Genomic DNA, 13,834 nt, shown 5'->3' on the forward strand with positions numbered 1-13,834 from the left:
GTCCTTCATGCTCTCTTTCTGAAGCTCCTGTTATTTTGACAGTGAGACTCCTAAATATGACATGTAATTTTTTAATCTTTTCCTTTATGTTTTTCATTTCTTCATCTTTTTAAAAAAAATCACTTTCTTGGCTGGGTGCGGTGGCTCATGCCTGTAATCCCAGCACTTTGGGAGGCCAAGGCGGGTGGATCACGAGGTCAGGAGATTGAGACCATCCTGGCCAACATGATGAAATGCCATCTCTACTAAAAATACAAAAATTAGCTGGGCATGGTGGTGTGTGCCTCTAGTCCCAGCTACTTGGGAGGCTGAGGCAGGAGAATTGCTTGAACCCAGGAGGCAGAAGTTCCAGTGAGCCAAGATTGCACCACTGTACTCCAGACTGGCAACAGAGTGAGACTCCATCTCAAAAAAAAAAAAAAAAAAAATCAAGTTCTTGATTTTCTCAAGTTTACTTTCTAAACTTTCTATTGATTTCTTATTTCTGTTATTATATATTTAAATTCGGAGATATCTGTCTAATTATCTAAATGTTCCTTTATATAACATCGTGATCGTATTTCTTACACTTCCTCTGAGGATAATAATGTTTAAATTTTTTTTTGCCTGAATAGTCTTTTTCTTCCAAGGTTTTCTTTGGTTATTTTGGTCATATTTCTTATTTCACACTTTTCTCAAATATATGTTGATCCTTTGGTGTCTGCAAATTTTTAAGATTGGGAATCAAAGACCTGACTGAAGGAAGTGCCTATTGGTGATGGTTTTTATTACAGATGTTCTATCTGGTTAGATGTTTTGTTGAGAGAACCTAAATTACCAGTATATTTAGGTATTTTCTCTTGGATTGGTCGGAATTCTTAGACAGGGGAAAATTCTTCCCTTGTTCTGCATGAATATAATATTTGCTGGTAGCTTTCTGTAGTCAAGTTGGGAAGACTCCAGCATAGATATTTTGAGTGTGGTGCACCTGACCTCAACTGTTTCAGTCTCCATGGTCTGAAAACCTTAGCAGTTGGGAAAGACACTGGGAGCTAGTTGTTTCAATCAATTTTTCTGGTTTTATTTTCACTTCTTCTATTCTTACTTCCATGATTGCCTGGTACCATTTAAGCTGCTCTTTTAAGACAGCACATGCCTTTACTTTTCCCACTACAATATAAGGTTTTAGGTTTCTTGAGTCTGTTAGGCGAATTACTACTCACCTGTCTCCAGCTTTCACAATGCTGTTGTTGCCTCCTTTCCCATTATCATTGTCTTTATGAGTTAACTTCTTTAAAACCCCAAACCACACAATTTTCCTATCATTTTAGTGGGATTTGGGGAAGAAACACGTATAGATGCATTTATTAAATTTATCATCTTTAAGTGAAAGTTCTTGATTCTTGAGTTTCTTATTATGACTAATCTCTAGGCTTGTTATAGGTCTTCTTGAAGTCATTCTTATAAGATTTTGAGCTGCTGAAATTCCTGAGATTTTACATGCATAACAATAGATAAGCAAAAAACGTATTTGTTTATATTATCTTTTCTTTAGAACTTTGTAAACTTTTCCCACTGTATTTTTGTAAATTTAGTGTTGTCAAAGAAAAGATCCTGACCATTTCCTATTTGTAAATAGAAATGTAAATTATTTTGTTGTTTTTTTCTGCCAAATCATCACAAGATTATTTATGCTATAGATTCATCAAATCCACTCAGTCTTAGTATTCTGTTCATCCTTTAATTTTTCTTTGAACAAATGGGCCCTTTAAAGCGACAGATTTAAACTTCTTTGTTGAGTTCTTTTTTCAGGGCCGCCAATTATGCATTTGTTGGACCTCCTTTTCCTTTCATATTGTTTATTCCTTCAACAGTTTTAGTTTCTCTTTTCAATTTTATTTTATTTGTTTTGCTCAAGCCTGTCCTCATGTTACAAGATTTTTAAAAATCTGTATCTGTTCTTCTCAATGTGGCTTTTATCTCTGATAGTCTTATTTTCCTCTGCCATTCCTTTACTAAATTCTGCAGCTTACTTGTCTTCTTCACTAAATGGTTGTACATTGTTTAATTCTTTTGTATACTGCATCTTTGGGACCATTGGAATTAGCTGTTAACACATTTTTGTTCCCTTGGTAATTCCTCTTCTAGTTTTTAAAAATATTTTTTCTTCCTTTTGGCTTTTTTTCCTCCAAGATCTACGAAGTTCCCTACTGCATTATTTGTAACTACTATTTACTCTTTGGAGTTTGGGATAGACGTTTTCTAAATACTGTAAGAAGTGGGCCTAGAGGGTAGATTATAGGCTGAGGGAGTGTTTTTTTTTTAAATTGACATATAGTAATTGTATATATTTGTAAGGTTTAGCATGATATTTAGATATATGTATACAATATGTAATGATCAAGTCAGGGTAATTAATGTATTCATCACCTCAAATATTATCTATTTATTTTTGTCGAGAACACTCAACATTTTTTCTTCTAGCTATTTGAAAATACATAATAAATTATTGTTAAATATAGTCATCCTACAGTGCTTTAGAAGACAAGAAATTATTCCTCCTGTCTAACAGTAATTTTGATTTTGTATCTGTTAACACACCTCTTCCTATTCCCCTTCTCCTACACTTTCCAGCTTCTAGTAACCACTATTCTACTCTCTACATCTATGAGATCAAAGTTTTTAGCTTCTACATGTAAGTGTGAACATGCAGTATTTATCTTTCTGTGCCTGCCTGGCTTATTTTATTTAATGTCCCCCATTCATGTTGCTGAAAATGACAGGATTCCTTTTTTTTATGACAGAATGGTATCTCATGATGTATATATGCCACATTTTCTTTACCTATTCATCTGTTGATGGACACTTAGGGCTATTGTGAATAGTGCTGCAATAAACATGAGAGCAAAGATTTCTTTTTGACAAACTAATTTTCTTTCCTTTGGATATGTATATACCCAGTAGTAAGATTGCTGGACAATATGGTAGTTCTATTTCTAGCTTTTTGAAGAAACTTCATACTGTTTTCCATAATGGCTCTATTAATTTAAAATCTCTACCAACATTGTGTAAGAGCTCCCTTTTCTCCACATCCTTGCCAGCATTCGTTATTTTTGGTCTTTTTATAACAGCCATTCTAACTGGGGTAAGATTATATTTCATTGTGGTTTTGATACGCATTTCCCTGATGGTTAATGATGTTGAGCATTTTATTTTATTTTATTTCATTTATTTATTTTTTTGAGACAGAGTTTCGCTCTTTCACCCAGGCTGGAGTGAAGTGGCACGATCTTGGCTCACTGCAACCTCCACCCCCCAGATTCAAGTGATTCTCCTCCCTCAGCCTCCTGTGTAGCTGGGATTATAAGCGCCCATCACCAAGCCCGGCTAATTTTTGTATTTTTAGTAGAGACAGGGTTTCACCATGTTGGTCAGGCTGGTCTCAAACTCCTGACCTCAGGTGATCCACCTGCCTTGGCCTCCCAAAGTGCTAGGAGGTGTGAGCCACCACGCCCAGCCAAGCATTTTAAAAAATAGACCTGATGTCCCTTTGTCTTCTTTTGAAAAATGTCTATTCAGATCGACTGCCTATTTTTAGTTGGATTTCTTTTTCTGCTAAGTTCCTTGTATATTTCAGATATTAAATATTAATCCCTTGTTGGATGAATAGTTTCCTTCTATTCTTCAGGTTGTCTCTTTACTCTATTGATAGTTTTCTTTGTTGTGATGAAGTTTTTTAGTTTGATATAATCCCATTCGTCTACTTTTGCTTTTATTACCTGTGCTTTTGAAGTCTTATTCATAAAACATTTGCCCAGACTAATGTCTTAGGGCATTTCCTCTATGTTTTCCTCAAGTAATTTTACAGTTCTGTGCCTTACATTTAACTCTGTAAGTCACCCTGATTTGATTTTTGTGTACACTGTAAGAGAGGGGTCTAGTGTCATTCTTCTGTATGTGGATATCCAGTTTCCCCAGCACCATTTTTTGAAAAGATTGTCCTTTCCCCAATGTATGCTCTTGGTGCTTTTGTCAAAAATCAGATAACTGTAAATATGTACCACACGATTTTTGTCACTATAGCTTTGTTGAAGTATACGTTGTATATGTTGAAGTCAGGTAGTATGATGCCTCCAGCTTTGTTCTTTTTGCTCAGGATTGCTTTGGCTATTTGGGTCTTTTGTGGTTCCAAAACAATTTTAGGATTGTTTTTTCTATTTCTGTGAAAAATGTCATTGGTTAAAAAAGTCATTGGTGTTTTGATAAGAGTTGCATTAAATCTGTAGATTGCTTTGAGTAGTATAGTCATTTTATCAACATTAATTATTCCATTCCATGAACATGTGTTGTCTTTTAATTTTTTTGAGTGTCTTCTATTTCTTTCCTCAGAGTTTTGTAGTTTTCTTTATAGAGATCTTTCACCTCCTTGGTTAAATTCATTTCATGATTCTCTTTTTCTGTAGCTATTGTAATTGGGATTGTTTCCTTGATTTATGTTTCAACCAGTTTGTTATTGATGTATAAAAATGCTACTGATTTTTATATGTTAATTTTTAATCTTGAAACTTACTTGAGTTCATCTATCAGTTGTAAGAATGTTTTGGTTACGTCTTTAGTTTTTTTTTAAATATAAGATTATGTCACCTGTAAACAGGGACAATTTAACTTTCTCTTTTCTAATTATGGATGTTTTTTCCCTTAATGCTCTGTCTCGGACTTCCAGGCTGAGGGAGTCTGCAGTTTATATCTTCCTCTATTCTCTCAAAAATTGTCTTATCTAATTGTTGTTTTCTTTAACCCCAGGGTCCATTTAGTTTCATTTTTTAAGAGGTAAGAAGATGGGGTGGCCCTGAAGAAATCTCCCTAATTTGCAGACTCTCTGAACTATGATATAGTAATTTCTGATGTCCTTTCTTTTTTTTTCCCCAGCTTACCTTCAGCAAGTTGCCTTAGCTGGAAGATTGGATCATATACAATAAAAAGTCACAATTGTAATATTTCACTTTTATTTATTTATTTTTGTTTATTTTTTTATTATACTCTAAGTTTTAGGGTACATGTGCACAACGTGCAAGTTTGTTACATATGTATACATGTGCCATGTTGGCGTGCTGCTCCCATTAACTCGTCATTTAACATTAGGTATATCTCCTAATGCTATCCCTCCCCCCTACCCCAACCCCAAAACAGGCCCCGGTGTGTAATGTTCCGCTTCCTGTGTCCATGTGCTCTCATTGTTCAATTCCCATCTATGAGTGAGAATATGTGGTGTTTGGTTTTTTGTCCTTGCGATAGTTTGCTGAGAATGATGATTTCCAGCTTCATCCATGTCCCTACAAAGGACATGAACTCATCATTTTTTATGGCTGCATAGTATTCCATAGGGTATATGTGCCACATTTTCTTGATCCAGTTTATCATTGTTGGACATTTGGGTTGGTTCCAAGTCTTTGCTATTGTGAATAGTGCCGCAATAAACATACGTGTGCATGTGTCTTTACAGCAGCATGTTTTGTAATCCTTTGGGTATATACTCAGTAATGGGATTGCTGGGTCAAATGGTATTTCTAGTTCTAGATCCCTGAGGAATCACCACACTGATTTCCACAATGGTTGAACTAGTTTACAGTCCCACCAACAGTGTAAAAGTGTTCCTATTTCTCCACATCCTCTCCAGCACCTGTTGTTTCCTGACTTTTTAATGATTGTCATTCTAACTGGTGTGAGATGGTATCTCATTGTGGTTTTGATTTGCATTTCTCTGATGGCCAGTGATGATGAGCATTTTTTCATGTGTCTTCTGGCTGCATAAATGTCTTCTTTTGAGAAGTGTCTGTTCATGTCCTTTGCCCACTTTTTGATGGGTTTGTTTGTTTTTTTTTTTGTAAATTTGTTTGAGTTCATTGTAGATTCTGGATATTAGCCCTTTGTCAGATGAGTAGGTTGCGAAAATTTTCTCCCATTTTGTGGGTTGCCTGTTCACTCTGATGGTAGTTTCTTTTGCTGTGCAGAAGCTCTTTAGTTTAATTAGATCCCATTTGTCAATTTTGGCTTTTGTTGCCATTGCTTTTGGTGTTTTAGACGTGAAGTCCTTGCCCATGCCTATGTCCTGAATGGTAATGCCTAGGTTTTCTTCTAGGGTTTTTATGGTTTTAGGTCTAATGTTTAAGTCTTTAATCCATCTTGAATTAATTTTTGTATAAGGTGTAAGGAAGGGATCCAGTTTTAGCTTTCTACATATGGCTAGCCAGTTTTCCCAGCACCATTTATTAAATAGGGAATCCTTTCCCCATTGCTTGTTTTTGTCAGGTTTGTCAAAGATCAGACAGTTGTAGATGTGTGGCATTATTTCTGAGGGCTCTGTTCTGTTCCATTGATCTATATCTCTGTTTTGGTACCGGTACCATGCTGTTTCGGTTACTGTAGCCTTGTAGTATAGTTTGAAGTCAGGTAGCGTGATGCCTCCAGCTTTGTTCTTCTGGCTTAGGATTGACTTGGCGATGCGGGCTCTTTTTTGGTTCCATATGAACTTTAAAGTAGTTTTTTCCAATTCTGTGAAGAAAGGCATTGGTAGCTTGATGGGGATGGCATTGAATCTATAAATTAACTTGGGCAGTATGGCCATTTTCACGATATTGATTCTTCCTACCCATGAGCATGGAATGTTCTTCCATTTGCTTGTATCCTCTTTTATTTCATTGAGCAGTGGTTTGTAGTTCTCCTTGAAGAGGTCCTTCACCCCCTGTAAGTTGGATTCCTAGGTATTTTATTCTCTTTGAAGCAATTGTGAATGGGAGTTCACTCATGATTTGGCTCTCTGTTTGTCTGTTATTGGGGTGTAAGAATGCTTGTGATTTTTGTACATTGATTTTGTATCCTGAGACTTTGCTGAAGTTGCTTCTCAGCTTAAGGAGATTTTGGGCTGAGACGATGGGGTTTTCTAGATATACAATCATGTCATCTGCAAACAGGGACAATTTGACTTCCTCTTTTCCTAATTGAATACCCTTTATTTCCTTCTCCTGCCTAATTGCCCTGGCCAGAACTTCCAACACTATGTTGAATAGGAGTGGTGAGAGAGGGCATCCCTGTCTTGTGCCAGTTTTCAAAGGAAATGCTTCCAGTTTTTGCCCATTCAGTATGATATTGGCTGTGGGTTTGTCATAGATAGCTCTTATTATTTTGAAATACGTCCCATCAATACCTAATTTATTGAGACTTTTTAGCATGAAGGGTTGTTGAATTTTGTCAAAGGCTTTTTCTGCATCTATTGAGATAATCATGTGGTTTTTGTCTTTGGCTCTGTTTATATGCTGGATTAGATTTATTGATTTGCGTATATTGAACCAGCCTTGCATCCCAGGGATGAAGCCCACTTGATCATGGTGGATAAGCTTTTTGATGTGCTGCTGGATTCGGTTTGCCAGTATTTTATTGAGGATTTTTGCATCAATGTTCATCAAGGATATTGGTCTAAAATTCTCTTTTTTGGTTGTGTCTCTGCCTGGCTTTCGTATCAGAATGATGCTGGCCTCATAAAATGAGTTAGGGAGGATTCCCTCTTTTTCTATTGATTGGAATAGTTTCAGAAGGAATGGTACCAGTTCCTCCTTGTACCTCTGGTGGAATTCGGCTGTGAATCCATCTGGTCCTGGACTCTTTTTGGTTGGTAAGCTATTGATTATTGCCTCAATTCCAGAGCCTGTTATTGGTCTATTCTGGGATTCAACTTCTTCCTGGTTTAGTCTTGGGAGGCTGTATGTGTCGAGGAATTTATCCATTTCTTCTAGATTTTCTAGTTTATTTGCGTAGAGGTGTTTATAGTATTCTCTGATGGTAGTTTGTATTTCTGTGGTATCGGTGGTGATACCCCCTTTATCATTTTTTATTGCATCTATTTGATCCTTCTCCCTTTTCTTCTTTATTAGTCTTGCTAGTGGTCTATCAATTTTGTTGATCTTTTCAAAAAACCAGCTCCTAGATTCATTGATTTTTTGAAGGGTTTTTTGTGTCTCGATTTCTTTCAGTTCTGCTCTGATCTTAGTTATTTCTTGCCTTCTGCTAGCTTTTGAATGTGTTTGCTCTTGCTTTTCTAGTTCTTTTAATTGTGATGTTAGGGTGTCAATTTTAGATCTTTCCTGCTTTCTCTTGTGGGCATTTAATGCTATAAATTTCCCTCTACACACTGCTTTGAATGCGTCCCAGAGATTCTGGTATGTTGTGTCTTTGTTCTCATTGGTTTCAAAGAACATCTTTATTTCTGCCTTCATTTCGTTATGTACCCAGTAGTCATTCAAGAGCAGTTTGTTCAGTTTACCTGTAGTTGAGTGGTTTTGAGTGAGTTTCTTAATCCTGAGTTCTAGGTTGATTGCACTGTAGTCTAAGAGACAGTTTGTTATAATTTCTATTCTTTTACATTTGCTAAGGAGTGCTTTACTTCCAACTATGTGGTCAATTTTGGAATAAGTGTGGTGTGGTGCTGAGAAGAATGTATATTCTGTTGATTTGGGGTGGAGAGTTCTGTAGATGTCTATTAGGTCCGCTTGGTGCAGAGCTGAGTTCAATTCCTGGATATCCTTGTTGACTTTCTGCCTCGTTGATCTGTCTAATGTTGACAGTGGGGTCTTAACATCTCCCATTATTATTGTGTGGGAGTCTAAGTCTCTTTGTAGGTCTCTAAGGACTTGCTTTATGAATCTTGGTACTCCTGTATTGGGTGCATATATATTTAGGATAGTTAGTTCTTCTTGTTGAATTGATCCCTTTACCATTATGTAATGGCCTTCTTTGTCTCTTTTGATCTTTGTTGGTTTAAAGTCTGTTTTATCAGAGACTAGGATTGCAACCCCTGCTTTTTTTGTTTTCCATTTGCTTGGTACATTTTCCTCCATCCCCTTATTTTGAGCCTATGTGTGTCTCTGCACATGAGATGGGTTTCCTGAATACAGCACAGTGATGGGTCTTGGCTGTTTATCCAATTTACCAGTCTGTGCCTTTTAATTGGAGCATTTAGCCCATTTATATTTAAGGTTAATATTGTTATAGGTGAATTTGATCCTGTCATTATGATGTTAGCTGGTTATTTTGCTTGTTAGTTGATGCAGTTTCTTCCTAGACTCAATGGTCTTTACAATTTGGCATGTTTTTGCAGTGGCTGGTACCAGTTGTTCCTTTCCATGTTTAGTGCTTCCTTCAGGAGTTCTTTTAGGGCAGGCCTGGTGGTGACAAAATCTCTCAGCATTTGCTTGTCTGTAAAGTATTTTATTTCTCCTTCACTTGTGAAGGTTAGTTTGGCTGGATATGAAATTCTGGGTTGAAAACTCTTTTCTTTAAGAATGTTGAATATTGGCCCCCACTCTCTTCTGGCTTGCAGAGTTTCTGCCGAGAGATCCGCTGTTTGTCTGATGGGCTTCCCTTTGTGGGTAACCGTACCTTTCTCTCTGGCTGCCCTTAACATTTTTTCCTTCATTTCAACTTTGGTGAATCTGACAATTATGTGTCCTGGAGTTGCTCTTCTCAAGGAGTATCTTTGTGGCATTCTCTCTATTTCCTGAATGTGAATGTTGGCCTGCCTTGCTAGATTGGGGAAGTTCTCCTGGATAATATCCTGCAGAGTGTTTTCCAACTTTGTTCCATTCTCCCAGTCACTTCTAGGTACACCAATCAGATGTAGATTTGGTCTTTTCACATAGTCCCATATTTCTTGGGGGTTTTGTTAGTTTCTTTTTATTCTTTTTTCTCTAAACTTCTCTTCTCACTTCATTTCATTCATTTGATGTTCCATCACTGATACCCTTTCTTCCAGTTGATCGAATTGGCTACTGATGCTTGTGCATTTGTCATGTAGTTCTCGTGCCTTGGTTTTTAGCTCCATCAAGTCCTTTAGGGACTTCTTTGCATTGGTTATTCTAGTTAGCCATTCGTGTAATTTTTTTCAAGGTTTTTAACTTCTTTGCCATGGGTTCGAACTTCCTCCTTTAGCTCAGAGTAGTTTGATCGTCTGCAGCTTTCTTCTCTCAACTCATCAAAGTCATTCTCCATCCAGCTTTGTTCCATTGCTGGTTAGGAGCTGTGTTCCTGTGGAGGAGGACAGGCACTCTGATTTTTAGAGTTTCCAGTTTTTCTGCTGAGTTTTTTCCCCATCTTTGTGGTTTAATCTACTTTGGGTCTTTGATGATGGCGGTGTACAGATGGGGTTTTGGTGTGGATGTCCTTTCTGTTTGTTAGTTTTCCTTCTAACAGTCAGGACCCTCAGCTGCAGGTCTGTTGGAGTTTGCTGTTGGTCCACTCCAGACCCTGTTTGCCTGGGTATCAGCAGCGGAGGCTGCAGAACAGTGGATATTGGTGAACAGCAAATGTTGCTGCCTGATCGTTCCTCTGGAAGTTTTGTCTCAAAGGAGTACCCGGCCGTGTGAGGTGTCAGTCTACCCCTACTGGGGGGTGCTTCCCAGTTAGGCTACTCGGGGGTCAGGGTCCCACTTGAAGATGTAGTCTGTCTGTTCTCAGATCTCCAGCTGCTTGCTGGGAGAACCACTATTCTCTTCAAAGCTGTCAGACAGGGACATTTAAGTCTGCAGAGATTTCTGCTGCCTTTTGTTTGGTATGCCCTGTCCCCAGAGGTGGAGTCTACAGAGGCAGGCAGGCCTCCTTGAGCTGCAGTGGGCTCCACCCAGTTCAAGCTTCCCAGCCGCTTTGTTTACCTACTCAAGCCTTGGCAATGGTGGGCGCCCCTCCCCCAGCTTTGCTGCCACCTTGCAGTTTGATCTCAGACTGCTGTGCTAGCAATGAGCGAGGCTCCATGGGCGTAGGACCCTCCAAGCCAGGCGTGGGATATAATCTCCTGGTATGCCATTTGCTAAGACTGTTGGAAAAGCGCAGTATTAGGGTGGGAGTGTCCCGATTTTCCAGGTGCCATCTGTCACCCCTTTCTCTGACTAGGAAAGGGAATTCCCTGACCCCTTGCGCTTCCTGGGTGAGGTGATGCCTCTCCCTGTTTCGGCTCACGCTCTGTGCGCTGCACCCACTGTCCTGCACCCTCTGTCCAACAGTCCCCAGTGAGATGAACTCAGTACCTCAGTTGGAAATGCAGAAATCACCCATCTTCTGCATCACTCATGCCTGGAGCTGTAGACTGGAGCTGTTCCTATTCGGCCATCTTGGCTCCACCCTCACTTTTATTATTACTTTTGCCATTATGCAGTGTTAAAATAGGCCTTTACAGAAATATTCCTGTCTTTTTCTAAGCTCTGAAGTCTTTTTTTTTTTTCTTTTTTTTTTTAAGGGATGGACTCTTGCTCTGTCGCCCAGGCTGGAGCACAGTGGCATAATCTAGGCTCACTGCAACCTCCCCCTCCTGGGTTGAAGTAATTCTCCTGCCTCAGCCTCCCAAGTGGCTGGGATTACAGGCTCCTGCCACCAAGCCCAGCTAATTTTTGTATTTTTAGTAGAGACAGGGTTTCACCATGTTGGCCAGGCTGGTCTCGAACTTGCGACCTTAGGTGATCCACCTGCCTCGGCCGCCCAAAGTGTTGGGATTACAGGTGTGAGCCACCGCACCCAGCCATCTTTGAAGTCTTGATACTTAAACATTGAGAACTTTTAGAAAAATGTGCATCTAGCTTAATTTGTGAGATGTTATCTCTGATGTATATAATTTCTCACTTCAGTGTATATTTCACAGTTTGGAGCATGTTTGCTTCACATTTTTTAATTTGAAGTTGTAAGTTGTAGCTGCATTGTTTGTTTCCTTAGACTACAACCCACTATTCTTATCCTTTGTTCTTTTTCTCGGCTTAGGGGTAAGAAAATGTAAAAGCGTTTTTGCTCTGTCAGCTTCAGCTAGAAGTCCTCTCTTAATTTATGCTTAAACCCTGATATTGCATCCAGAGCACTCAGGAAAACAATATATATGTGTGTGTGTGTTTTAGGTTTTCTTTCCAGAATAGGTTTTAATATAATTAAATATATTTAATTATAGGTTTTAAATAATTAAGTTATGGAAAAGTTATAGAATGATTTCCTTTTTTTTCTGCTCCATTATTCATCTTTCTCAATTCATATTGGCATTTAAACTACTTATATAGATGGAAATGTTAATCATATGGTACAAGTATGCCTTGTAGACATCCCATTCCCAGAAGTTATTTTCATCTCATTAGGTATCAACTGAGCAGAATGGCTGTATTCACAGTGGCCTCAGTATAGTTAGTGAGCAATCTCAGTGTCCCATTAAGACTGCTACACAAAATTAAATTAGTAACAGGATATTCAAGAGTTGATTTTCTTGTTCTAGGGTATGTTTTCTTTATCTTAATTACCATAGATGTTACAAATTCAATTTATTCACTCTCTCTGGGAAGAGAGCTCCGTTCAGTTGTAATCAACCAATCCATATCCTGCCAATCTATTAGTTACATTAATTTAATCTTGTATTAATTAAGGAATATTCATGGCTGTTGAACATTGTAATAGATAGAAATAATTAGGAATCCAAATAACTGAATGATGCATTGGGAACATTGAATTACGAGAGAGAAGTTGCATAGTTTCAGGGTCTAGTTTTTGCTACTTATAAAAAAACCTAGTAAGCTACTGTTATAAAGCTTTATCAGTTTATCTCTATAGTAAAAGGTCTATGACCCACAGAAAAGCTAACTGAAATTAACAATGTTCCTTCATAAATCACTTATAATCAACCCATTTTCAGCATTTTGTTAAGAACTTTCTGACTTCTTTTTCCATCAACTTCATTATAAAATATTTTCACATTTATAGTGATATTATATTTAATCATATTGTCTCCTTTTCTGCATTCACATAGAACTTGCAGTTGAAAAATAAACTTTGCCATTTAATTATATCATATTAATATCACATGTAATGGTTTCATTCATATCATCTCTTCCACAAGATGCTTTTCAAAGGCAATAATCATATTGCAAAATAATATTAATATTTATTTAGTTCTTATATGCTTGGCACTCATGCAGTATGTAGCATATTGCTAAATGTTGAATATGTATCACATTGGAGATAACACATGTCATATGTCAAGTAGCTTAGTATCTATGAAATTTTAGGAAGGAAATATAATAGCTTAAGTATAGGCTTTGGAGTCAGACAAATTGAGTTTTGATACTTGGCTCTTCTTAGTGGCTGTATAATTTTGGGTAAATTACTTAGTCTCTCTGAGACTACACTTTTCCTGAACGATTAATATATTTCATAAAGTTTTTCTAAAGTATCTTCACATAGTAGATACTTACATGGTAACTATTTTTATTCATAATCTGACAGTTGATTACTATAGATGGAAATCTCTTTATAGTATATATTCCTGTCTCAACCAACATTTTACTCTGTCTGAACTTTATATCTTCATCTACTATCTCAAACATTCTCTTATCTCTGTCTATTTATGATTGATATATATATATCTCAAAGTTCAGACAAAGTAGCATATTGGTTGAAACAGGAATATAGATATATATAATATATATTTATATCACATAATATAAATATATATCTATTTCATACTTGGTCCTGTAAACACAATGCCTAGATGATCTAGTCAACTGTACCCAAAGAGTGTATCAATATCTAATATGAGCACAATACATACTAGTTTTTATTGCTGTGTATCTATATCTGGATTTGAAGCTTATTTCATTTAAATAATTCTTGGATCATTTCTTGATCTCACAGCAAACAGGATCTACTTCTACCAAGGTAGCTTTAAAATGCTGGATATCCCATATAATAGCAATTATGAAAGGGAAACATCACCAGAAAATAACTATCTTAGCCAAATTCTTGAGACTAGGTAAGTTAGTATTTTCCTATATTTCATTGTTAA

At 37.2% G+C, this 13,834-nt stretch overlaps 1 protein-coding gene across 1 annotated transcript in view; it reads left to right on the forward strand.

The window, feature by feature from the left end:
• Window positions 1–13,834, forward strand: part of LOC100984855 (transmembrane protease serine 11B-like protein) — a 35,583-nt gene that overhangs the window by 14,456 nt on the left and 7,293 nt on the right. Inside the window, 1 exon segment of the mRNA XM_003810447.3 lies at window positions 13,684–13,805. Coding sequence (XP_003810495.3) covers window positions 13,684–13,805 — 122 coding nt within the window.

Source organism: Pan paniscus, chromosome 3 (assembly GCF_029289425.2).
Source record: "Pan paniscus chromosome 3, NHGRI_mPanPan1-v2.0_pri, whole genome shotgun sequence".
Lineage (NCBI taxonomy): Eukaryota > Metazoa > Chordata > Mammalia > Primates > Hominidae > Pan > Pan paniscus.